This window comes from Paroedura picta, chromosome 5 (assembly GCF_049243985.1).
Source record: "Paroedura picta isolate Pp20150507F chromosome 5, Ppicta_v3.0, whole genome shotgun sequence".
NCBI classification, from domain to species: Eukaryota; Metazoa; Chordata; class Lepidosauria; order Squamata; family Gekkonidae; genus Paroedura; species Paroedura picta.
This window is the reverse complement of record NC_135373.1, coordinates 101,308,346-101,335,854: the sequence shown is the minus strand read 5'-3', so window position 1 is coordinate 101,335,854 and position 27,509 is coordinate 101,308,346. Positions and strand designations below refer to the sequence as shown.

Below are 27,509 nucleotides of genomic sequence, written 5' to 3'. Positions count from 1 at the left end.
AGAGCGTTGTGAACGGTTACTGTCAATCCCATACCGCTGGAAGAGAAAGAGAAATCGCTTGAGCAGCTTGGTTTAGACAAGGCTTGAAGAATCAAGGCAAGGGCTGTAATTAGAACCTTGGGATGCTATGAGAGCTGGTGATTGGCTGGCTGACAAAAGTTTCAGAGTCTGGAGTTCTGTGCTTAAAATATCGCGTTCTGCAATCAGGAAACCCCCAGGTCTCCTGGCTGGCTGGCTTCGTTTGGGCTGTCCAGTTTTAACTCTGCCGTTAATGAATCCCCTGTTAGTCAGCTATCTGTCTGGGCTGCATTATTTAGTTCTTGCGCTTAATTTTAGAGAAGAGGAGGAGGAGAGCTGCATTGTTTCGGACTTATTTGGCTGTGGTATCCTCAATTAGAAGAGCCATCATTTGAATGTATAGTGCAAGGATTAGTGTCCAGAGGAAATACAGGATGTGTATTCAGTCAAAGCCTATATAAAAGAAGGTGGGGAGGAGAGGAAAGGAAGTCTGGTGGGAGGGGCCCTTCAGCTGGACCCTGCAGTATTGGTTCCTGGGAGGAGAAGTCGACTCTTGATTCATGCATTCCATTCAGTTTTCACATGCTCTGAAGATGACTTCCAGCATTTCCTACACCCTTGAGAGATCTGAAATAGACATCCCGAAGGGTCCAAGAGTGGGCTTGTAACAGATTCTGTCTGAATGCTGGAGGAGGACATAAATATATACTAGTTCTCCTCACTTTCTTGCAGGGGATTTTCCCTTCCCCAAAACTGTCTGGAAATGCACAGCAGGCTCCCAAAGCCCTCTTACTTTTTTGTACCAATAGCAAATCTCATTCCACAATAAAGCCCTGGATCACTCTCAGAATGAGGCAAAAGCCTCATAATAACCGAATGCAAGGGGAATGAAGGGAAGAGAAATGTAAAACATAGCATTGATCATTTCATTAGCTGTGAGTGGTAGTGCTAATGTGTGAGTGGTGTACCCTCAAGTTGTAGTTGACTTATGGTGACCTCCTAGTGTTTCCACGGCAAGTAATTCAGCAGTTTGCCATGGCCTTGTAGGGTGGTCTCCCATCCATGCTTACCTTCCAAGATCTAACACAATCTGCATATACTAAACAATTCTGCATCCTAGTCTCCATTATTGCTAAGGGTTCTCTGCTTTCCATTCATAGAATAATAGAGTTGGTATGGGACTTCCAGGGTCATCTAGTTCAACACCCTGCAGAATGCAGGAAATACGTAACTACCTGCCCACTTTAGTGACCCCAATTCCGTGTCCCGATTAGGCCCCTCCAAATAACCCCCACAGAATCCATAGCCAATCTGTCCTGGAGGAAATTTGCCTCCCAACCTTAAAGTGGCAATTGGCATTTCCCTGGGCATGCAAGAAAGGGCCACAAGAACCAAGCATGGACACAATCCTATCTGTCCACCCACTTACAATCTGCCTAAATTCACAGAATCAGCATTTCTGTGAGGTGGCTATTTAGCCTGTGCTTTAAAACCTCCAAGGAAGGAGAACCCACCACCTCCTGAGGAATTGCTCTGTCAGGGACTTCTTCCAGATCTGGATTCAGGAGTCAAAACTAATTGTTGCTGAGCAGAGAAAAGAAACCCATGTATATTGTTCTCTTCCATTGCCCTACCCCCATCTCTGTCTTCTTTCCCTTCTCCTTAAAGGCTACCAATAAAATTAACATGGTATTGCTGGTACAGTCCCAGAATTGGGTTGTCTCCTATCATCTGCCAGTGTAGGGTAGTGGTTAAGAGTGTTGGACTAGGTTCTTGGAGTCCCAGGTTCCAATCCCACTGTCCGGGAAGTTCCTAGTTGACCTTAGGCCCCATGACACACTCTCCACCTAGCCTGTTTCACAGGGCTGCTGTAATGATAAACAGGAGAGCAATGTAAACTGCTTTGGGTTCCCACTCGGGAGAAAAGGCAATGTGTAACTGAAGTAAAAAGATTAATGACCTGTGCTTTATCTCTTTGTCTGAACGTGTGAGCCTCAGGTATGCTGCGTGCTGAGTTTGCCTTATCCACTGAACTAGTGGGGAACTAGAAGATGGACATGCTAGGCGAAGGAATCTAGACACGTCAGCATTGGGTGGCCAGCAGCCTGTTTTTGAGAATGTGGTCACTGGCAAGCAATAGTGAAGGGATGATGGTGGGGAGACCATATCCAGCAGTTAGGGAGGGCAGTAGGGAGAAGAGAAGTTCTGAATTCTCCGTCTGTTGCTGCTTCCCCCTCCCCTCTCCTTTTCTCTTAGTATAACACAGGGATTAGAACTGGGCTGGTGAGGGAACAGCCATTGGTTTTAGGCAGAAGAGCTGTTTAGGGAGGGGTTCAAAACGCCCACTTTGCGGTTCTTCTCCCCTCACCCCTGCAATAGCGGTCACTGCTGTTGGGCAGCAACCCACATTTGTCTATGGCATTTTAAGGCTTCCAGTACTTCATGGGGCCATGGCCCACTGAGCATCCAGGAGGTTTCACATGGAAAGTAGTGGAAGCACCATAGCATGATGTGGATGGAGCTTGTGACTCGGACCCAGGGATTCTTTACCTCGACTCCTATTTCCAAGGGAGGAAAGAGAAAATGGTATAGCCCTAGTGCTGAAGCAAAGCCAGGGTCTGGACTTGAATGGGAGACTGCTACATTCACCTTCGCTTCTCACGTACCTTGAAAACCCCTTGCTGAGGTGACCTTGAGTCTCTTGCAACTTAACAACCCTTATTGCTGTGTGTGTGTGTGTGTGTGTGTGTGTGTGTGTGAGAGAGAGAGAGAGAGAGAGAGAGAGTTAGTTGTTCAAGTGAATGAAGGAATATAAATTGTGCCACAGTACGTTTATGAGTCTTCAAGTGCATGAGGAATTGGCCTTTGGTACGACAGAAAAGCAGGCTTGTTGTGAAAGTGGCAGGCCCATCTTCTAAAATGCGGGTCTGTTCTATCTCAGTGGAATTTTAAGAAATCAAGGAGCATCCAAAAGAGGAGCCCTGCGCCTCTCTCATGATTTCTCTCAGGCCGCCATGTAAAGTTGGTCTTCTCTCAGCTAGGCTTACTTCTGATATGCAAGCCCAGCTGTGAGGAAAGTGCCTGGGGTTCATTGACCCTTTCTTTTGTTCCAAAAATAACCCCCTTGCTAGCCCCCACCCCAAATTTGCATACATGGCACATGTCCCGATTACAGATGTGTCTTTTTTAATGTGGATCTTTTTGGGGATGCTGAGGTGGCAGGAGAAAGGGACTTGTGGAATGGATCTGGATTCTTCATGGTACAGGTTGGTGGTTACAGTTTTGAATGCTGTTCTAAATTTTAAAGAACCCTTGCAAATAAAAAAATTAGCACACCTCTGCTGTACTACTTTTTGGTTTGCAGAGGATTTTATATGTGCATCCCCGCAGTCTGAAATGGTTAGGCCCATTTTGCCGCTTCAGCAGTCTTGTTTTGTTGCAGTTGTAGGCCTGGCTGACTATGGTAGCTCCTCCAGAATTAGTGCAGCCTGATAAAATAGCAGGCACCTTCTCTATTTCTGTTTCCCCAGCTACCTGCACTCCTTTTAATTTGTTTCTTCTGCAAAACTAAAAGTTTACTTTATTATCTTATTATTAGATTATTAGTTATTTATCTTGCCCTCCTACCATGGAATGGGGCTTGGGCACCTAGCAACCTAATACAGTAACAGCAACTAAACCATAATTTCAATAAAATCTAATTAAAACTTGGCTTTTGTCTTGCGTGGTAGAATAACTCTCTTTCATAAGTCCCATAGAGCAGGGGTAGTCAAACTGCGGCCCTCCAGATGTCCATGGACATGCGCTGGCAGGGGCTCCTGGGAATTGTAGTCCATGGACATCTGGAGGGCCGCAGTTTGACTACCCCTGCCATAGAGCATGGGTCTCCTCAGATAGAACATTCCAGTGGGTTGGGGCCAGGATGGAAAAAGCCTCCCTTTGTGGCTCTCAAAAGGGCGCTAGAGGGCCACACACTACCAAAAACCCATGTGTGGCTGAACAAAGGCACCTTGAGTGGTCATAATGGCCAGGGCCTTGTGTGTATGGGCATGCATGACACATTTGCTTGTGTAGTGGCTTATAGTTGCTTTGTGGTCACCATCTGCTCTGGTAAAGTACCTAGGAAGGGTAAAATGCCTGCCAGCCATTTCAGCGGTCCGTTTTGCTGCCCCCCTGCTTGGAGGGAGGGAATGAGATGGACATGTTAAATGGCTCTCATCCTTTTAAACCTAACACTCATCTGGTCTGCCCATCAGCTGTTAGATTTAAATGGTTGCATTCCTGCTAAGCCCTCCCTTTCCCTTCCCAGTGGTGGGAGGGAAACTTAATGGGGTAAATGACTCACTGCACTGACAACCTAACAGCGGGGCAGCTGTGGTTGTCAGCTGTTAGGCTTAACTGGCTTCCAGCCATTTCAGCAGTCTGTTTTGTCTCTTGAAAGGGGGGAGTGAAATGGCCAATTTAAATGTCTCACAGGGTCCTGCTCAGCTTCTTACGTTTAAATTGTCCAAACCAGACAAATCCAGGAAATACTTGGAAGAAGAAGAGTTGGTTCTTATATGCCGCTTTTCTCTACCTTGAGGCACATTCCCCTAGCCTTGATTCAGGGGCCACGAACCAGGCCAAGATTGTGACAATTTTTGGCTTGTGAACCAGTTTGTGTCCATCACTAATCCCCTGTCCCTCAGAAGCAGCATTCCATGGGGAATTTCAGGCTATAGTGTGTGTCTGGGGGTGCGAGGCAGAGAAGTTGCTCTTCTGTAAAGAACTATCCTCCTTTTTATCCAGGATCAAAGCTGATGGGTGGAAAGGGAAGTATTGTAAACTGACATTTTAGTCAGGTGCACTGGAAGCAAAAGACTGGGACTACTTATTTACTTGCAGTATTAAGCGTGTTGAAGGCCAATGGAATTGGATTTGACAGTACTTGTTGGTACTGCTTTTTTCAGGCTGACGTTTAAATATCAAGGACTTCTTGTTGCGACTTCAGGTGACTTCTAAAGCTGAATTCTGCTATACTATTATAGATTAGGGAAAATAGACTGAAATTGTTGCAAAGGAGAACCAGCACGGATATGAACAGATGGTAATGCATTCTTTGGTACTGAACTCTATGGTAATGCATTCCACCCCTCTTTCTTTTGATCTGATAGCAAAAGTAACATTTCACCTCAGGCTGTGTCTCTTTCTGTGTGTGTGTTAAAGCTAAATCTTGTGTTGAAGCTGAAATTTACAATTTATATCTAGGTTTGGTTTGCATGTTTTGTTTCCTTTGCATAATTCATTTGGCTTCTGCTGGTCCAGGAATGAGGCAAGGATCTAGCCCAGCCCTGGACTCTTTCCTTGACAACAGGAAATCCTGTTTACTTCTCCTCTGGCTACATGTGTTTCAGCAGATGTTGCCTACACATACATGCGGGCGACATCTGCCGAAACCAACATCTGTAGGCAGACAAGAACTGAACGGGATTTTCTTGTTCTCCTTCCTCTGTATTCACCAAGGCTATAACTGTGTGTGTGTTGTAATACGCACTTGGATACATGGATTCTTGGCATCTGACTGGCTCTGCCAAGTATTGTCTTGGATTCAGTGTCACTGGAGCCATGCAGAAGCCCCACTATCTAGCTTTGCCTACTTGTTTTCCTGACATTACATAAGCTGTTGCTGGAACGACTCTTCTCATAACCATGTATGCAACTCTTTCCAGAGCAAAGTCGCCGTGATGATTTGGAGAGCTTGGGCTACGTGCTGATGTACTTCAATCTCGGCTCACTGCCTTGGCAAGGTCTGAAGGCTGCCACAAAGCGCCAGAAATATGAGCGCATCAGTGAGAAAAAGATGTCAACGCCTATTGAGGTGCTCTGCAAAGGGTACCCTTGTAAGTTTTTGTTTTTTTGTCTGTGTATATAAACATGGTCAATTTGCATAGACATACTTGCCTCGAATATCATTGCAGTACTCGGCTACTGTCTGCAACTCAGAAGAATGTTATCTCTTCTGTGAATGAAAAAATACTGAGTGAACAATCATAGAATCATAAAGTTGAAGGGGCCATAAAGGCCGTCTAGTCCAACCGCCTGTTCTCAATGCAGGAGAATGCATCCAGGATAAGTTTCTGTCTAGCCACTGCTTAAAGACCACCAGCGAGGGGGAGCTCATCACCTACTTAGGCAGCTGATTCCATTGCTGAACTGTACCGTTCTACATGTAGTTTAAACCCAGTACTACAGGTCCTGTCCTCTGCTGCCTACAAGAACCTTTCCCTGCTTTCTCCTAAGTGACATCTTTTCAAATACAGCAATCCTGTCCCCCTGTCAGCCTCCTCTTCTCCAAGCTGAACATTTCCAGGTCCCTCAGCCTTTCCTCATAGGGCTTGGTCCCCAGGCCCTGGATCATCCTCAACGGTCTCCTCTGAACTCTATTTTATCTCAGTTTTTGAAGTGAGGTCTTTAGAACTACACACAGTACACTAGGTGCAGTCTGACCAATGCAGTATCCAGCGGGACTATGACATCTTGCAGTTTTGATGTGATGCCTCTGTTGATCAAGACTGCCTTCTTTACTGCCGCATCACACTGTCTGCTCGTATTTAGCTTACAGTGCATAAGTACCCCAAGATCTCATTCACACATGCTGCTACCCAGAAGTGTATCTCCCATCCAGTATGCATGCTTCTCATTTTTGTGACCTCTGCACTTATCCTTATTGTTACGGTGGGAGAGGCCCATGAAGGCCAAAGTGCCTAGGGCCCATGGAAATCACAGTGCAGCCCTGCTGCAGATGTTCCTGTAGTGCTGGGATTTGGGTGTTCGTATTTGCATTTCCTGTGGTGTCATACCCAGGTTGGCCTGGGATGCCAATGTTGGGGCTCAATTAGGGTTCCATTAATGTACCCTTCTTTTCCAATATAGGTTTTTGGGATAGAGTGCTGCTTTTCTTCACTCAGCCTTGTATCTACATTCAAGGCAGTTGGATATTTCTGCCTGCCTTTCCATGGCCTGCTGCTGCTTGTTTAGGAAAATCTTGAGATGAAAATCTGAGATTTACCTAAGTGACAGAGTAGCATTGTCGTGTGCATACACATGTATCTCTGCATCGCTGTAGTGGTTCTCTGGAAAGCGGTCACATTGTTGTGATCTTCTTGTTGTAATGTGAAGCATTAGGAGAAATGGCAAATAGCAGCACCTCATGGAAGCGAAACTGCTTCAGAATAATGACCACCATGTCTTCTTCCTTCCCCAGCTGAGTTTTCTACATACCTCAACTTCTGCCGTTCACTGCGGTTCGACGACAAACCAGACTACTCTTATCTGAGGCAACTGTTCCGCAACCTCTTCCACCGTCAGGGCTTCTCCTATGACTATGTGTTCGACTGGAACATGCTCAAATTTGTGAGTAATTGAGAGTCCTCATGCTAGTGCTTTGCATGCAGTCAGAGATGGGGTGGGGGACAATCACGATCGCTGTAGTCTGTGGAGTCTTGGACCCAGGGATAATGTATGTACTCACTTCTGCAGTCTCGTACAAATATGAAATGTTCAGTATGTCCCTGGGTGCTAAGTCTTCTATGCTTTTAGAAGCAAGTGTCTAGTCATATTGGCTGTGTAGTCAGCTCAAGAAGCAGGAGAGTGCCTGGTACTGTCTTAGAAGAAAGTGTGGGATGAATCAGGTCTCCCGTATTCTGCATAGTCCTTGTTAGCTCACAGCCAGCAATGTTGTGGTGAAAGGGGCCAAAGAGTGCTTGGGAGCTCCATGGAAGAGCTTGATTTTTATTAGGCAGTTGTATAGAATAGTGCCTGCTCTGCTTTTAATCTTAGTGCAGTTAAAAATGAAAGCTGTTCATTTAAGAAGGGTCCTGGACCCTCCCTATGTCTACATTGATCTTGTTGTTTCTGGCAAGGGACCTAGTAGAGTTGTGCATAATAATAAACTGTTGCATGGAAAGTGCTTCATCTGCTGGAACCTTGTTCTTTCACCTCTGACTATATCTAGTTTGTGGCAGTTTAAGCCATGGAGAGGTGTGAGGAAAGCGATGGTGCCTTTTGCCTACTTCTGAAGTCTTACTTATTCTAATTAATTTACTGGCCACAAAAGCAGTATTCTCGGCAGTCACTCAATGAAAATGCATACGATATAGTTAACTAAGAGCACCAGCACTCCAAAATTTTAAAACCTCAAGCAAAACAACTTCATTCCAAGACCTTCTGGATTAGGCTCATGCGCTTTGGCCACTTTGGCAGCCATTCAAGCCCGAGGTGGCCAGCGACATGGTGCAGGCAAGGGGTCACGCGCCACCCCTCCCCCCCGCATCGTGGCTCTGGCCGCCTCGGGCTTGAATGGCGGCCAAAGCACACAAGCCTATTCTGGATTAAGAACATCTTCAATTTATGCCAAAAGGCATTTTAAAGAATGGTGTTGCTTATACCAGCGGTCCCCAACCCCCAGTCCGGGGACCGGGACAGGTCGTGGATCAGTCGGTACTGGGCCGCAGCTCCTCCTTGTCCTCCTCCCTGGCTGCTGCTTCGGGGGCTGCCCTGCCACTCTGCTGCCGGCTCACCTTTAGTGCTCTCCAGTGGCCGCCATGGCTGGGGTTTCCCCTCGGCGTGGCACTGCACAGCTGCTGCTGGCAGCTCCCCCTAGCGGGTGGTGGGAAATCAGGGGCGCTGGTGGGAAAGCAAGTGGAGCAGGGGCTCAGGCAGCAGTAACGTCCCTCAGCAAAAGACTACTCCCCCCCCCCCCTGGGCCTCAGTAAAATTGTCAAGCGTTGACCGGTCCCTGGTGATAAAAAGGTTGGGGACTGGTGACTTATACTATCTAGGGGAGAGAAGCTGACTAATACAAATACACTGTATAAAAAGGCCCTGCCCCAGGCCAACTGAACCTCAGCCTGCCGGAAGCCCTTGCTGATTAGCCACCAAAACTCAGGCAGATTGGTGTGGGTAGCAACAGCCCTTCCAGGTCTATAGTCTGAGTGCATCATGGGGATGTTTGGTGTTTCAGGGAGCTGCCCGGAATCCTGAGGACATGGATCGGGAGAGGCGAGAACACGAGCGAGAGGAGAGGATGGGGCAGCTTAGAGGTTCTGCTACACGGGCACTGCCCCCCGGCCCTCCTGCTGGGGCCACAGCAAATCGCCTCCGTAATGTTGCTGAGCCTATGGCCTCCACGCCCACCTCCCGCATCCAGCAGTCTGGTGAGTAGCCTTAATCTAAGAAACAGTACAGGCAGGGTTAGGCATAGGAATCTCACACCTCACAGCTTCATTCCTGACCAAAAGGCAGCCCAAATACATGTGACCTTTCCTCTTTTCCATCCCTCCCTCCCCTCTCCATGTGGTCCTTGCCTCTTCATTTCTTTGTTTTTATCTGTCCTAAGAGTTGAAATTTAGGTAATAAACCTGATTGGGAGGTTGGGGTGGGCCAAAGTTTTTGCTTTGTTAATATTGACTTATAAACCACCGCTTATTCATTCTTTCTCTTCCTCCCTCTTCCCCCAATTAGGAAATACATCCCCCAGAGCAATCTCACGGGTGGACAGGGAGCGGAAAGTCAGCATGAGGTTACACCGAGGAGCCCCTGCCAACATCTCCTCATCTGACCTCACAGGGCGGCAAGAGGTGTCACGGATTTCAGCGTCACAGGTGAGTTCTGTCTGGCAAATGGGAGCCCAGACTGGCTGTATTTGGCATTGGATTAGCCATTACATTCAGTGAACTGTAGTGTGGACCCACCAAGATGCACCAGTGCCCAGTGGATTGGTACCAGGGCTTACTCTTGCTTCTATGTGAGTTTGTTGGGGGAAAAAAATTCTGGTGCTCAGAAGATGACTGTGTGTGTTTTTTTTAAACCACAGGGGGAGCAGTTACCAAGTTCCCACGGTGGAGAATGTAAAAATTCTGCCAGCTCAGCATGACAGACAGAATAGTGATGCTATCTGTGCTGCCTTTCTGCTCAGGTGCCAGAATAAGAATGCATTTGTCTGAATTCTCATGTGTGAGCTCCCCTATTGCATGAGGAGCTGTCGTTTCCTAAGCAGCAGGTAATTTTGTCGGAAAACTGGGTGATCAGAAAAGTACAAGGCTCCCAAAATAAAGCCACCTGGGCAATTAACCTTGTGTTTCTTTGGGATTGTGTGTGTTGAGAAACAAAATACTGCTATTATTTGACAGGGGCAAAAGGGAAAGAACCAGCATAGTGGCTAGCAGTAGTTCCTAAAACACTTAATGGATCCACTTTCAAAGACACTTGAAGTACTACCTGCAAATCACAAGAGGCCTCTTGAACAGCACAGTACTTCCTAAAAGCATGTACCAATAGTAGTCTTTCTTGAGGAAGGGAGATCATAGCATGGCACCAGAGAAGAACAGGTTCCACTTCGTATTTTGAAGAAGAGGAGTTAGTTTTTTTTAACTTGCTTTTCATTGCCTGAAGGAGTCTCAAAATGGCCTTCCCGTTCTCTCCCCACAACACCCTGTGAGGTAGGTGGGGCTGAGAGAACGCTGAACGAACTGCTCTTAACAGGACTGTGACTAGCCCAAGCTTGCTGCAAGAGGAGGAGTCGGGAATCAAACCCAGTTCTCAAGATTAGAGGCTGACACTTTTAAATACTACACCAAGCTGGCTTGAGTCTATTACATTAGTTGATGGTGCCTGGAATTTTTCTAGTAGTCTTGGGTGAAGAGGAGAATGGGGGGGGGGGAGGTCAACACAAAGATAGACAATGCTTGAACTTTGTAGATTGATACCAACTCCTTGTTTTTCACATAGAAGCTAATAGGTAACTGATGCCATTGTTGCATTGTATTTTTGTATTCCTGTTGGCCTGTTGCAGCAAAAGGGAAGATTGTTGCATTAATGGAAATTAATTTCCAGGTAACTTTCAAAGGAGCTCCATGAACTGGTGTAAATTATTCTTGATGTTACAAAAACACGAACGCTTGTTACCAGAGAAGGACAGTGATTGGGATAAGTGTATTGGTAGGAAGTGTTCTTGGCCATGGCTAATGGCCGTCTTGAGCTCCCAAAGCAGGGAGAAACATATTGCAAGCATGTGACCCTCTCACGCCTAAGCATCTTGAAGACGCTGATCGCTGTCACGGCCATCACCTCTGTATTGGGTTTTAGCCCATTGTTGAGAATTGTTCTTGAATCTGCTGAAAAGGTTGAATTTGAGTGTTTTACTTCTGGTTGGATATATTCCAACGTATTCCTGTTGTGTCATAGAAAAGATTCTACTATTAATATTAGCTAGTTATTTCCCTCTGTATACCCTTGTTGACCAATTGTGTGTGACAGTCGTTCTCTTAACTTCTCTGGCTGTTCTTATTTCTAGACAAGTGTGCCATTCGATCACCTGGGGAAGTGAAAAGAGGATGCCACCGGACCAGTGTTTGCTTAGGTGAGAGCCTTCTTCCCTTGGGCTTTCTGAACTTTCCAGGTTTGCTGTGTTGATCTGACACGAAGACCTTCATGGGTCCGCACCCTTCCTCTCTGCGTTGTATCCCAGCTCACTCCTTTGCAGTTAGTGACAGTGAACTGCTGTAACCTGATCTTGCCAAGAGATGCATTCACATGGGAGCTACTGCTGGGCATCCCCAGGCTCGTGTAGTCTTGCTGTTGACCACCAGTAATTAAACATTGTTTCAGCAGATATTCTTGAATTAGGCCATGTGGATGATTCTCTGGAGATGGGGCTCCTTTTGTCCTCTGGATTGCAGGCAGTTGGACTGAGTTGTCTCCAAAAACAGCATCCTCCATTCTCCCTTGTGTGATACATGAAAGTAGCTGCTCTTTGGCTGTGGGGGCTTAGTTCCCACTGCAAACTGTGTGCAAGGAGAACATTCTGCCCCAAATGTGCATTCAGGAGTGAGCTGCTGCTGTTGCTTTTTAAAATATATACTAATTCTATACTTACTAGATTTTTGGCTTTGGTCGCTAGCTTAGATAATATGGATGACCTAGTTGACTTTATTTATTATTTAGATTAGATTTATATCCTGCTGCTATTGAGGCTTGTCTTATGGTAGGTTACAATTAAAATATAAAACCACACATAGGCTAAAAGTTAAAAATAAAAACGTGATAATAATCGGCAGTGCCAAAGAGAGACAGAAGGAAAATAAACCAACTTTTTGCCTTTTCATTCCCCCCCCCCAACTCCTCGCACCTCAGGGAAAGGACCAGGGTGCATTGCAGAATTTTTCTCAGCCATAAGTCCACCTCTTGCATTTTTTCAAAATATTTTGTTTGCAGAAAACAGCAGAAAAAGTGTAGAAGGGCAAGTCTTTAATATCAGAGCTTGGATATGATAGTGAGACACAGATCTCTCCATGTTCTTTACAGTGTAATCCTAAACAGAGTTCCACTCTGCCAAGCTCATTGACTTCAGTGGACTTCCAAGGGTGTAAACTCTGTTTAGGATTGTACTGTATCACAACTACAACTTTATAACTTCAATGGCTGAGAGCAGAATTCAGCATCCTGGGTCAACTTCTTTTGTGTATTTGCTTGTTTTTTTTCAACCAGCTGAATCTAATACTTATGATTCCAAGCATGTATGATGACTTGTAGGAAATGGCTGTTAAAATTACAGTCCTTTTTTTGGAGGGGCGGGGGGGGGGAGAATAATAGTTAAAGCTATTTATAGCATCTTCAGTTTGCAAAATAAATTATACAAACGGAAGCAAATTTGATTAATTCTGTGTATCAAGAAAAGATGTGTGTGTAAGGGGGAAGTATCACAAAACGTCCACCTTTCCAGTATTAACAAAATAATATATATTTTGGACATTTTCTGAAATAGTCATATCCTATCTTGCAGCATTGAAAGAGGATCAGGAACTGTATTCTCTGCACGTGCTCTGTTCTCTCCCCCTAAATATAACCATTCTCTTTCTCTTTTTTCACAGTGTCTTCACTGTATTTTTCTTTTAAAAAACAAAATAACAAAAATTTTAAAAAGAAAAAAAAATGAAAAAAACCCTACCTTTTTTGGCCAGCAGCAAGGAGAGGAACTGCCCTGTGCTGGCATTCATGTCCTTCCTTTCTGAGATCACCGCCTGCGTTCCCAAGCCCAATTTGCCTTTGACAAGTCGCCGATGCAGGAGCCTTGCAGAAGCACCTCTGCTGCTACCGTACAGCTTTATCTCCCCAGGCCTTGCCCCCATCTCATGCCAGCAGGCCGTGCCCAGCCGTCCTCGGCTTTCCACTCCCGTCTCAAGCTGTTCGTATCTTAAAAAAAAAAAAATCTTCCTGGACTACTTTTTTTTTTTTAATAGTTTGACTTATGTAAATCGAGATGGTTTCCAACATGAATTTTAGAATTCTTTTGGGAATTTTTTTTTTTTTAAAGAAGGGGAGGGGAAGGCGTTTGTAGGAGATCTAAGATTCCGGCCCTGGGTGGTGTCGGTAGCTGGCTTAACATTAGTCTCAAACCGGACTGTGGTGGCAAGCTGGTGCTGCGTTTCAGGGGATAGAAATGGCGGGGAGAAGCCTGCTGTTTGCATTCAGGCATTCTTTCCCTGGAGGGGACACTGCTGTCCTGCTGTGTATTGATGGGTACCTTGGGAGACGCAACAGGCATATACCAGTAAGGCAGGCGATACGTGTTGAAGGATGTGCACATGGCTGGAGGTGGCAAGGCATGAGCAAATGTGAAGGATGTAGAAATGTGACCCACTTCTCACGCAGGCAACGGGGGTCTTTTCTTCTTTTTTTTTTAAAGCTGTTTGAGTGTGTTCAGTTATTCCTTTTTAATTGTTTTTATTTGCCCAGAAGACAGGGAGGGTGTTGAAGAAAAGGGAGGGGTACGTGAAAATGAGGTGGCGAGGGGGGAGCAAAAAGCTGGTTTTATTGTAGAGGTTGCTTCCTCCACTACAGACGGAAAGGACAACCCAGCTTAGACGCACTACCTCCCCCCTCCCCAGTCAAAGGCCCCTCCCACCTTCCTTTCTGCCCTGTTCTCTATACATTTTAGGCTTGACTCAAGAGAACCGATCCCTCTTGGGCAGGGGTAGTCAAACTGCGGCCCTCCAGATGTCCATGGACTACAATTCCCACAAGCCCCTGTCAGCGTTGACAGGGGCTCGTGGGAATTGTAGTCCATGGACATCTGGAGGACCGTACTTTGACTACCGCTGCTCTTGGGCTTGAATTGCGGCTGTCTTGTCTGACCACGGACAGTGTAGAATCGTTGGAAGGGACAGGCGGGAAACTTGACAGTTTGGTTCTTAATCTTTTTTTTTTTTTTTTAATTTAACACGTGGCTCTTCTTTATTTCCCCCCTAATTTATTTATCCCGCTTACTGTGTCTCTCACTCTCCTTTTTTTTAATTAAAGTAAAAAAATCTTTTTATTACTTTGTAATTTTAAAAAAACAGAAAAAAAAAACCTTGAACTTTGGGGTGGGGGGGGATTTTGTACTTTTTTCCTGTGTAAATATTGGACTTTTTTGAGCTTTATCGTGGTTGTTAATTTGAAGTAATAAAGTAGAAAATGATAAAGTGAGGGGAGCATCTGTTGTCTTTTTTCCCCCCTCCCTCTTTTTGCTGCCAACCTGGCTGTCGTGATGTCATGTAGGCCGGAAGTATCTTCTTGCACACAGATGCAGTGCCTTGCTCAGTTCCAAGTTCCGGGAACAAGATTCACTGGGAAGAGAATGTACACCCCTGGTACGCCTAAAAATAAAGCTGACCTGGCCTTCAGATTCATCATTGATATTTGTGATAGCTGAAGACACACAGGGAAGGCAACACCCTTCACAACATGCAGCCTGTACTTTGGATTCCAGAAGCAGGAGGGCGCTCTGTGGGTTTACAAATGCCAAGCTCTCAGCTGTCTTGTTGCTTTCCAGTTTTGGCATTGATCATTCAGGCCAAGGAACATCATGAGCATATTGCAGTAGACTCTCATTGGGGTTCAGTTAATGCAACAAGTGTTTTAGTTTTGTCAAGATGATGAATTTCTATGCCAATAAAACCTGAATTGGCCCCTCGATGCAAAAAGAAGAAAAAAAAACAAAACAAAACAGGAGGAGTCACCAAGGTTTTGGAGTATATGCTCCTTCAGACCTAGAATAAACCCTTGTCTGCAGAAGAATGTGAAAACATGACAAGAAGGTTTTAAGACTAAACTTGCTTGGGCATTGTAACTAAAAAAAATAGCATAGGAGAAAAGGGGACAGGAGAAGGGAGGAAATCTGGCAGTTGGGTGTGTTGGAATGAGCGGAAACATCTCCCAAAATTATTTCTGTTGCACTTCTTACCACATTCTAAGTGTCATTACTCTGAAATTATTAAAGATTACTGCCTGCAAGTATGTTGCACTGTTCCTATGTGGGCACACCTGAGGTTCTTGCCTGCCAAAGAGCACTTTTAGTGTGTGATGTTTGATAGTAGATTGGGTTTCCAATTCTCAAAGCTTGAATCCTGAGAACGCCACCCATACACAAATGAAGAGTATAGTGAGAAGAGAATTCTGCAGGCCTTTGTGTGCTGACTAACTGCTGGAGAAATTGCAGACACAACAGGGATGTTGTGTAACTTGGGAAGGCATGTTGAAAATAGGTTGTGAATACTGCTCTGCTGGGGGGGGGGGGGGGGCTCAGATCCTTGCAGTACCTGGATGGAAAGCACACTTAATTGGAGCGGCTAACAGCTGAGTGCAGCAGCTTGGAGTTCCTTCTTTGTGGCTAGAATTCAGAGTTTGGTATTGTACATCCGAAGACGTGACCTTGCTTCCCAAAGACGCCTAATGAGCTACTTAGACATATTAGTGGGAATGCTGTGCTGTTGTTGCTGGCTTGTTATTATTCTAGTTAATATATTTTTGGGAAAGATCCTAGTTGCTAGGTTCAGTATGGGAGGGCTCTCTTAACTAATCACTGTACAGGACAGGGAATTTCCACGGGTGGTATTTTTCCATCAGCACAGTGCTATAACTGAAACAAACTTAGCGGAAAGTTGCCCCTTCTGTATGGCTACCTTCTTCCCTTACCCAAATCTGGTAGCTTTTGACACATTTTCTACAGATGAGGCATGAGTAAACAGTGCTCTGCTTGGCTGGCACAGCACAAACCAGTGGACTTTCTCAAACCGGGCCATCTCCTCTTCCCTGGACCTGGTATTACTAGGCTTAAGCCTTTGATAGGGCATGTCCCCTGAGTTTGTTTACAGCAGCTGTGATAACTCCAGGCACTTGATAAATATTCAGGCCAGGGATTCTGGGTTTTTTGAGGAGGTATCATCTGGGCATGGTGGTGGCTGGATGGAGTCACTGAAGCAGTAGGTGCAAACTTAAATGGACTCCGGGGAATGGTAGAGGGCAGGAAGGCCTGGAGGATTATTGTCCATGGGGTCGTGATGGGTCGGACACGACTTCGCACATAACAACAACAACAACATCTGGGCATGGAGTTGAGATCACTGGGTGAGCAGATAGTTGTGATTTTTTGGTATTCTTCAAGGGCCTGGACTAGACCCTGGAGGTTCCTTCTAACTCCGATTCTATTATTCTAAATTTAACTCTCTTAATCCCATTCATGTTATTACTTGGCTTTTCAATAAATGCTAGCAAAATAGTCAGAGGTCTTTAACAAAAGCCGAACTAGGCTGTGTGTGCTCCCCTCATAGCCTATTTAAAATAGTGCATGGAGCTCTGTCACAGCATGACTCTGCAAGAAAGCTGCTAAATTTGCATACCAATGACATGCACTTAAGAAAAATTATACACCGTTTCAGAACATTTGCCATTTCTTGCCTTTTGTACATGTTTTGGGGCTTGCTTTCTTAGCCACCTGCTTGTCTTTGGGGCTTCAAGGGACAGTAAGAAGACGGCAAGTTTATGCATTTGATTGTGGTGGAGATGTCCAAGAGCCCGTTTGGAAAGCAGCACAAATGAAGCAGAGGAGAAGGAAGCGAGGGGGCTGAGTTTGTCTTCTGTTAGTTATTTTCTTGGCTTGTTTTTTTGAAGTTTTATCCACAAATGCCCTCTAGAGAAAGAGTAATGACAGCAATATATTTTGCTTATTGGTTGCGCAATCACTCAGGATCCATGGACGCAACTTAATACCTCCAAAGATATAGTTTCTAGGAGGCTACATAAACAGACTGATCGTGATACCACTTGTGGGTAGCAGGTGTTTATGTAATCACGCTGCGTTTTCCTTGGAGACTGGCTCCTTAGATCGTGTCACTTTTCTTGGTCCCTAGTCCTGTACATAATTTTGTAAACCTCTATCATGTCATCCCTCAGTCATAATTTCTCCAAAATAAAGATCCCTAACTTTTTAACATTTCATCACAGTTTCTTCTAAAACTAATTGTTTTAGTTGTCAATTTTTGCACCTTTTCTGCTAAAATACCAGTGTTCAGAACTGTGCAATGTATTCCAAATGAGGCTGTACTGCATATTTATACAGTACAGCTGAGCACTGAAGCATCCATTTGGCACTCATGAAGTCCTAGGACCAACTTGTATCACCTCAAATTAAAGATCTTAAAGAGCAGGTGTTGGAAAATACCTGAAATGCTCGACAGAGGTGGACAATATTGAGGTCAACAGATCAATCTGATTTGGGAAAAGGCAGGCTTTTCACATGTGGAAAGTAAATGGAAAGATGGATTACCAAAATGAAAGTTTTCTCCAAAACTGAAGAGATGAAAATTCAGAGTTAATATTCAATTTATTTATTTAGATACATGTAAAATAATGTTACAGAGCCTCTTGTGCAGAGTGGTAAGGCAGCAGATATGCAGTCTGAAAGCTCTGCCCATGAGGCTGGGAGTTTAATCCCAGCAGCCAGCTCAAGGTCGACTCAGCCTTCCATCCTTCCGAGGTTGGTAAAATGAGTACCCAACTTGCTGGGGGGGGGGGTAAATGGTATTGACTGGGGAAGGCACTGGCAAACCACCCCGTATTGAGTCTGCCATGAAAACACTGGAGGGCGTCACCCCAAAGGTCAGACATGACTTGGTGCTTGCACAGGGGATACCTTTACCTTTACTTTAAAATAATGTTCTCATTTTCCCCTCCTAGTTGTATTCTATTCTCCAACTGTATGCATGTAATGTATGCTTTGAATAAGCATTTTAAAAATTAAATTAAAAACTAGCTTATGTTACAGATAGAAAATAGTGATTCTTAATGGGAGAGGAGGTATATGGACATGGAAGAGGCTAACTATTGGGGCATTAGGGATTTTAGGCAGCCCCTTCTCTCTACTTTAATTTGGTTCTGGCAGTGGAGAGGTTTTTCCTACAACCCATCCTGTGTTGAGAATTAATTCAGATTCTAGATCGCTCCAAAAGGCCATTTAAAAATTAGACACAGCCAACAGTGGTTTGCCATCAGGTTGGATGCATGGTAGAAATCTATGTGCTTAAAAATATACATAAATCAAGATAAATTCAGGTGGGTAGCTGTGTTGGTCTGAAGCAAGAGAACAAAGTTTGAGTTTAGTGGCACCTTTAAGACCAACAAAGTTTGTTTCAGGATATAAGCTTTTGTGTGTCCAGAAGCAGCATGCATGCACATGAAAGGTTATACCCAGAATTAAACTTTGTTCGTCTTAAAGGTGCTGTGGCACCTGATTTAAACTTTGTTCTGTGCCTAAATGAAATTACCTTGTCTTCAGTGCTATTCTTGTGTCCTCATTTTTCTACTGGTGGCTTGATGGGCATTCAATAACAGTGCAGAAGTGGATTCAGTACCCATGTACATTGCCGGAACTATAGAGTAACAAAATCAAAATGGGGTAAGCTTGGAAGTAGAAACTTCTTTTCCCACTTTTTCTAGGCTAAATTACAATGAAGTTAAGCCTGCCTTAGTTAAATGTGGGCAATAATTTCTCGATGCAGTTCAGTAATCAACCTGGTTTGGGGATATTTTATTGGCTGTTACCATTAAAATAAGATTGATATCTGCCCTGGAGCCTAGTGCTGTAAAAAACACTATAAAAAAACGCTATAAAAAATTGCGCGCCACGACATTTCTCACCTTCTTGCTCTCCCACTTCCTTCTGCCACTTTTTAGCACTTCCTGGCACTCCGCATGGCTGCCTGAGATGGCGGAGGAGAGGGACGAGCTATGTACGCTCAATCATGCCAGGCAGCCAATCACCTTTTCCCCTGTTTTAAAGGAGCCATTTTTTTTAAAGTGAAACTTCTCCATTGGTATGCATAGATGCATAGTGCTTATTTTAATACCACCACCCCCAGCCTTGAAGCTTAAGAAAAGTAATTTTTTCACAATTTATTTGGAGAGGAACATGAGAGGCATGCTTTGTGCATCAACTGGTGGGGGTAAAATTTGTTTTGCTCTGCCTGGATGAAGCAATGCATATTCATTGCTCCAGGCAGTTTTCTACAAAAAAAGCCCCACTCCCAGGAGAGGGAGAGGGAAGCGGGTGCGAGGGCGGGCACCGGAGACAGAGATTGTGCTATTTTGGTTATGCACATTTATTTTGCTTGTGGTTGCTGGTTGCTCTCCTCCTGTTTGTACTACATAGTTGGGGGAATCCAGTTTTGACAACGTGATTTGAAACTCAGAAAAATAATTTAAAAAAAAACACCTGCAAAAGATAAGCCTTTCACTTTATTTCCCGGGTGTGGAATGACCCTGATTATGCTCTAAGCACACAGTTGATGGCTGGGATAATACCTTACACTTCCTATTAAACTTGTAGTGCAGAACTACCTATTACAAGATGATGGGGAAACTCTTGAGTCAACAAGGTTTCCCGTTCCAGCAAACGTGTCTGCATGACTAAGTGCGGCATCAGCTGTGAGATCAGCCAGGATTGCATTTGCCAAGGTGCACCAGGAAGCTCTTTCCCAGTCTTTGTCCCACTTATTCAGCACTGCTCCAATGAGCACATGGCCGTTTCGGCAAAGCGTTCCATTCCTGTCCTAACTCTTCACTAGAAGAGGGTAGAGGGGACTAATACTATTTAAATACACATCGCAATAAAAAATGGGGTCCCCTCTTTAAGAACTGCTTAATAAACTAGTGTTCTTTAAATGCCACAGGGTCTCATGGAAATTGTAGTTCATGGACATTGGGAGAGCCACAGTTTGGCCTCTCCTGCGATAGAAAATCACTACCATGGCAGAAGGTGGATTCTTACTCTGAATGGTCCTTTGGCTACATCCATACACAAAACCCTTCCATATATATAAAAAAAATTAGCACAGCAACCTGCCTTGACATTTTTTATTCCCACCTTTCTCAGGTGGGCATGTACACAGCTGTGCTTCCCAACCATATTCTGCACAATTGTGCTACTTCTGGGGTTTCTTGAAGCCTGAAGAATGTTCCAAGGGTATGTTCTCAATGGTAAAAAGTAGAGAAAGGCTGTCCCACCCATTTGGGAAACCCTTCCAGGCCAGTCATGAAACCGTGACTAAGAAAGCCTGCCCTAACCAATCTGCCACACGGGCTCTTTTTGCAAGCTGTTTTTAGTACAGGGAGCATTTCAACATATTGGTTTCATGTATATAACACCTTTCTCCCTTATGGGAACCTCACACAGCTTGTATCACTCTCTTCCACCTTATGCTCACAACAACCCTGTGAGGTAGGATCGGCTGAGAATGTGGGACTGCTCCAGGGTCACCCTGCAAACTTCAGTAGCAGAACAGAAGACTCTAGTCTGACACTCTTAATAGCTACAACACACTAATCTCCATGATCTGCCACCTTCAGTCAGAAATTCATTCCATAACCGCATTCTCTTGCATGTGTGGACCAAGCCTGAGATTACATGGCATTTACTCTGCTTAGGTGTATTTTTCCTGGAGGGGCCACCTCACCACTGGCTCATTCATGGATAAATATCTCCCGTGTGGCTCAATGTTTAGAAACTGGCCTTGAAGGTCTCCTTCTTTCTTGCATGCTCACAAGGGAGTTACATTTGTGCCTTCTCCCTCGCTTAGATGTATTGTTTATACAGTGATGTGGCATAGCACTATAGGGCACTGGCTCCCAGGCAGTTTGGTATGTGTGCTTTTAGTTTAATTTTGTCTAAGGACAGGGAGTTCCACATCTGTGGAGCAATGGCTGAGAGTACTTCTGTATGTGTACCTCTCTGATCTTAGCAACTTGACAGAACAGAGTACGGACAATGATCTTGGAGAGCTTTAGGGACTTAAACAGGTCAAAATTAGCTCCTAGAGTTTTGTGCCACAATTGCTGGTCTTCATAGTACAAAATTAAAAGTAACTCTTGACGCGCTCTCTCTCCTCATTCTGATCTACTCTTGCATTTTTGTTAGAGCGGCTTACGTTATTCCCGCTAGGGCTGAAGGCTTAAATATTGGAACTGTTTGCAAAGGCTGAGCCGATGAACGTAAGAAAAAAGGTGCTTGTGAGCATCTACTGTGTCTTTCACTAACATCTGGACAACCCACATTTGGGGATAGTGAGCATGGCTTTCAGGAAGAGACTGGATTCAGGAACACTGGTTTATTTGTTACATTTATGTACTGCCCTCCCCTAAGGCTGAGGGCTGACCCGACTTATGCAGCAACATCCAATGCATACCTGCTTGGAGGTAAACGCCACTAAGTGTACATAGAATTGTAGCTTTCACCCCCTGTAAAGTGCTAGACACAGCCTTGTCAATGGGCAGGTACCATGGACAGGTTTCTTATTGGTTTATATTCAGGAATTCGTTCTTACAATTATCTGTGACAACGGTTTCTTTTACATCGGAAACAGCTGTGTGTACTGGCTGGTTTGGGGCTTTCATTCCAGAGGTGTGATTAGTGGAGCCCTCTGATTTCTAGAGGTGTAGTATTGGCTGGGGATACCTGATTTCAAGTCAGACACTTTGTTATTAACCCCACTAGGCAACTTCTGGCTTGCCCCCTCCTCTCTCACCCCAGCCTAACTCACAGGGCTCTGAGGATGGGATACAGGAAAAAATAAATGTGTAACCTGCGCCAAGCTCCTTAAAGGAAAGGCAGGAACAGGATACAAAAAGAGTCAGATCAAGCTGTTCTCTGCATTTATAGGGGACAATTTGCCATATTTACTTAAAAGGAAAGCAGCCCTGAATGTAAGATGCAGTTCCTGAAAATGAATCTACTCTATTTAGGCTTTTTACAAAAATGCTGCCTCTTCAGACTCCCACTCAAAACAGCTTACTATTAAAGTTACAAGACAATTTTGTTGTTGTTGTTAGTTGCGAAGTCGTGTCCGACCCATTGCGACCCTATGGACAATGATCCTTCAGGCTTTCCTGCCTCTACCATTCCCCGGAGTCCATTTAAGCTCGCACCAACTGCTTCAGTGACTCCATCCAGCCACCTCATTCTCCATCATCCCCTTCTTCTTTTGCCCTCGATCGCTCCCAGCATTAGGCTCTTCTCCAGGGAGTCCTTCCTTCTCATGAGGTGGCCAAAGTATTTGAGTTTCATCTTCAGGATCTGGCCTTCTAAAGAGCAGTCAGGGCTGATCTCCTCTAGGACCGACCGGTTTGTTCGCCTTGCAGTCCAAGGGACTGCAATATTCTTGAAGTAATTAAAAACAAGTCACATCTTTGTAACTTGTATGCAAATTTAAGATGGCCCATTCTTTTTATTGGTGGCCCTTGGTGGGGGAAGAACCTGCCCGTCTTTAAGGTAAACAAGGGCCCCAAAGGCTTCTGGCTTTTAATCATCAGGGATTGCTGCTATCCTGTTTCTGCAGAGCTAAATGCGCAAACCGGGTAAGTCAATATTTCTTATCGCCCAAGTTCTGTTGATGTAACAGCAGGAAATCTTCTGAGTCTTGATCTGTCAATGTGGCCTTTGCCCTCCATGAATATTAGCTGCTCTGTTCATTCTGCCTAAAGAAATCTCCAGATCAATACACAGTTTGGTTCTTCCTTTTAGTATTTTTTTCTGTCCACTCAGGGAAGCTGTTTCATTGTATGATTTCTGTAAGCAGGAAATACTGCTGTTACATCAGTGTATTTATTCTGTAGCAAACATACGTTTTTTTAAAAGTGCAAGCAAAAGTGTATGCTTATTTATTTTTAGATTTTTACATTGCCCCTTTCAGGGTTACTGACTCGGGGTAGTTCACAACCACAATATAAAATTGCAATTAAAAAACCAGTTAAAAGCGGTTAAAATATTCCATAATCGCATTGGCTGTGAGTCTTCGTTTTTACCTCCCCATATCCCGTTAGGGGGGTGGTTACTTTAGGGAGGGCCCCATATGATGATGTCAGTTTTTTAAAAATGCAAATGTGAGTTTCAACACCTTGTCCCAAGCGAGGTTTTAAACATGAATTCATAGAATGTATAACATGGAATAAATCAAATCAGCCAATCAGTGTGGAATGTAAGGCAGTCTTCATTGTATATATTATGTTGTGTTCATTGTGTTCTCTAATTTTGTCATACAGATTTATTACATTGTAAATTGTATATTATTACCACAAGAAAGCTTTTGATTGTGTGGATCACAACAAATTATGGGAAGCCCTGATCAAACTGATGTAGTTGCTATACGCAAACCAAGAAGCCATTGTATGTGTACCATTTGGTGACACTGCCTGGTTCTAAATAGAGAAAGAAGCAGAGTTGGTTTTTATACCCCACTTTTCTCTACCAGATTGGAGTCTGGTACAATTCACCCTCCCTTCCTCTCCCCACAACAGGTACCCTGTGAAGTAGGGTAGGGCTGAGAAAGCCCTGATGTTACTGTTCTGTGGAGAACACTACCAAAGCTGCAATGAACCCAAGGTCACCCAGCTGGCTGCATGTGAAGGAGCAGGGAATCAAAGCCAGCTCACCAGATTAGAAGATGCCACTCCTAACCACTACACTATGCTGGGGAGTGCGCCAAGGCTGTATTCTTTCCCCCTTTCTGTTTAACTTCTATGCTGAGATCATTATGAGAAAGACTGAATTCAAAGAATCAAACACTGGAATTAAGATTGGCAGAAGGAATATAAATAATCTTCAGTATGCTGATGACACTACCCTCCAGTCAGAAACTAAGGAAGGCCTAGAACAACTGATTACAAAGGTCAATGAAGTCAGTAAGAAATCTGGCCTTTTCTTAACACTAAAAAGACAAAAATAATGACCACTGCAAAAAAAGAAAAATAGACATGTCACAATAACAATTAGTGATGAAGACATCAAATGCGTTCTAGAATTAATTTTTCTTGGATCACAAATTGATGTGAGCGGTGATTGCAGTATGGAAATAAAACATCTAATTGCTCTGGGTCACTCAGCAATGATGAGCTTGAATCAAACATGGAAAAGCAAGGACATAAACCTGACTACCAAATGTAGACTAGTTAGATCTACCATATTTCCAATAGCCACTTATGGGTGTGAAAGTTGGATGATGAAAAAATCAGACAAGAGGAGAATGGATTAATTTGAACTCTGATGTTGGAGAAGGCTTCTGTAGATTCCATGGACAGCAAAAGCTACAAACAAGGAAATACTACAGTGTATAAAGTCTGATATATCATTGGTACACAAAATCATGAAACTCTGACTTACTTTGGCCATATCATGCAATCCAACTCAATGGAGAAAGCAATTATGCTAGGATTGGTCAGTGGAAAATGGAAACCAGGCCGACCAAGAACACGGTAGTTAGACACAATCAGAATGGATACTGGCCAAAACATTGCATGGCTGAGGGAGGCAGTCCAGGAAGGGGGATCGTGGCAACAGCTGTGCCATGGGATTACCAAGAGCTGGACACAATTGAATGGCTGACAACAACAACAAAAATGTATATAATGTCTCACTAGGCTGTTCTGATAATGTCCCACTTTTAAGCACAGTGTTCTCTAATGTTCTCTAACATGTAGAACAATGCCAGCTAGATATCAAGGGGAAGAAATTCACAGTCAGAGTAGTTCAGCATTGGAATCGACTACCTAATGAGGTGGTAAGCTTCCCTTCACTGGCCATCTTCAAGCAGCAGGTGGATAGATACTTATCCTGGATGACAAAAGTTGAGGCCAATGGCACCTTTCAGACCAACAAAGTTTTATTCAAGGCGTGAGCTTTCATGCATGTGTGCACTTCCTCAGACAATGGAACAGGGATCATAAGAGTACAGATATAAGGAGAAAGTGAATAAGTAGCAAATTAGTAAACAGCATCTCAACATCCAAAATATGCAGTATGATCCATTCCTTGCTAGAAAAGCAAATCAATCCTTTGGGTAGTCCAAAAACAATGTATCACCTTGTCCCATAAATAGTTTCCTGTTTTTGCAAGAGACAGTCCCAAACAGGTCTGTGGCTGTGATAATCTGCAGAGATCAGTATATGGCCTCTGTCATGTAGCAAGGGTGGAAAGGAGATAATCCTGTTCTATGAACGAAGGCCCTTGCAATACAGACTGATCCAGAAGGCATTTTCTTATGTTTTTATGAGTTATATGATGGAATTCTGTTACTGGTAAGAAAATTGTACTGGTCTCATTCCTATACATGCCTCCAGAAGAACAAATCAGAAGTGAAAATGTCAAGTTATTTTCTCCCTAAACAAAACACACAATAAATATTCCTGAGTACTTCTCTGTTCATTTGGCTTTCACTGTTCAATTTGTGGAGTGCATATATCAGTTTTGATTTGCAAAGTGCATTTATTCTGTTTGTCTCACTTTACTGAGGAAAGACTGAGGTTAAAAGACTTGTGACTTACCCAGGTCCATATAACTGGTGTGCAGCTGGGAAGTCCTCCGTCTGTTTTTGTGTTCAATATTTTTACAAATGTAAATACATAAATACTATAAATAGTACTAAATACATAGTAAATACATAGGACTATAGTATAGCATTAATTTGAAATTTATATGTGAATATGTCAGGAGTAGTTTAAAACCTAGGAAGTTCTTTTTAAAAACCACTGCTCTTTTGTCTCCTGTCAGAAAATGGATGTGTATTACGGGTGTTAGTGATGCGAAAGGAACAGTATTAGCTTGACAGATCTGTTATCAGAATTTTGGAGCAGCTGCCAAAGTCTACGCCTATTCTGCAACTGCACACAATTCTGCATAGATGAAAATAGACATGGGGTGCAGATTCAGTAAGAGGTGGATCTCAGCCTTATTTTCTTTTCAAAAAATAAGTTTCTATTTTTGGCTGAGGAAATAATTTACTGAGAATGTAGTGAAATTGACAGAATAGGATTTTATTGGTCAGGGACCTCAATCCCAAGCTCTCTGTTTTTCCTCATAACAAGCAGTAGCAAAACAAATATTCTCCAATGTGTGTGGTTTTCATCATTTATGTAGGTGGGAGCATCCAGATTTTTTTGGTGCAGTGTTTTGAGTTTTTGTAACTGGTAATCATTATGACCACTAATTATTAAGATTAAGACAGGAGTCCAGTGACACCTTAAAGACATACAAAACTCATTCCAGCATAAATTTATGTGAGTTTGAGCTCATTACATCAGGTGCAAGTTGTGTTATTGTTTTTTTACGGCCTTCAAAGATCACTGAAGTCCTGTGTTACTTTGCTACTATAGACTAACAGAGCTACCCATCTGGAATTATCAACTCAGTCTAGAAGTCAACGTAAAAAACCTTGGGTCCCACACAGCAGAGACTAGCCAGTAGGTGTCATTAACCAAACCAATTCCATGTTAAAAGGATTAGTGTGAACATGCACTGGGTCTGCCAGGAAAGCTTCTATAATGCAGATGAAGAGTGATTATTGGCCCTAACTAAAGAACAAAGCAACGATTTAAAGCAAGGAGCACTTCAAAGGACTAGAGAGTTTATCAAGATTAGCTGCATTTGATCAAACCTCCAGGCTCTGAAGAGAATCAAAGGAGCTGAGCTTCATGAAAAGGTAAGAGGGTTATACTTGGCCCTTTCCTATGATAGTAGCTGGCAGCAGGGGGCAATGTATGGGGATGGAACTTGCCAATGTCAGTTAGATTTTGATGAGTTAAGAAACTTTGGGGTAAGTACTACTATCTAGCATCAGAGAAGAAAAGATCAAGTGTTTCTTGCACCGACTCATCTGCAATCATCATAAAATGTGTGACTCCTATATGCTGTAAAATAATAAATCCATGCTAGGAACACTCTAGATTGCAGTGAAACATGGTAGATAGCTGAGTTTTTCTGCCTTGCTGCCTGAATAGAGCCACATTTCAGAAGCAGAGTGTCTGGGATCATGGGAAAGCTTTGTCTGTCCTGTTAAATCTATGATGGCCCATGTGAACCGGCCCAGCCTACATTTCAGGGCCAGTTCCCATAGTGCTTGATCAGACTGGCATACATGTTCAGCGCAGTTCACTTTGTCCTGTGAACTGGCTCACAATCTAATTCATAAAATCATCAGAGAACTTTGTTTCAAAACACTTGGACTTCTAGTTCTCTTGCTTGGCTTGGCCATTCAGAGGGTTTGGTGGCAGTGACATTGTATAGTCCTTGTGCAGGGCTATGTGGCCTGAGAACACACGTGTGAGATGGTCTCTAAAGTGCCACCGTTCTGGTGTCGCTATTGACTGTCAGC

At 43.9% G+C, this 27,509-nt stretch overlaps 1 protein-coding gene across 3 annotated transcripts in view; it reads left to right on the top strand.

Moving 5' to 3' along the window:
• CSNK1E (casein kinase 1 epsilon) overlaps window positions 1–14,523 on the top strand; it is a 58,178-nt gene extending 43,655 nt beyond the window's left edge. For all 3 annotated transcript variants that reach the window (XM_077339531.1, XM_077339532.1, XM_077339529.1), the window contains 6 exons: window positions 5,727–5,897; window positions 7,262–7,410; window positions 9,020–9,212; window positions 9,520–9,659; window positions 11,351–11,416; window positions 12,927–14,523. In XM_077339531.1, coding sequence (XP_077195646.1) covers window positions 5,727–5,897; window positions 7,262–7,410; window positions 9,020–9,212; window positions 9,520–9,659; window positions 11,351–11,383 — 686 coding nt within the window. In that variant the 3' untranslated portion in view covers window positions 11,384–11,416; window positions 12,927–14,523. The remainder of the gene's footprint in view (window positions 1–5,726; window positions 5,898–7,261; window positions 7,411–9,019; window positions 9,213–9,519; window positions 9,660–11,350; window positions 11,417–12,926) is intronic.
• The last annotated feature ends 12,986 nt before the right edge of the window (window positions 14,524–27,509 follow it).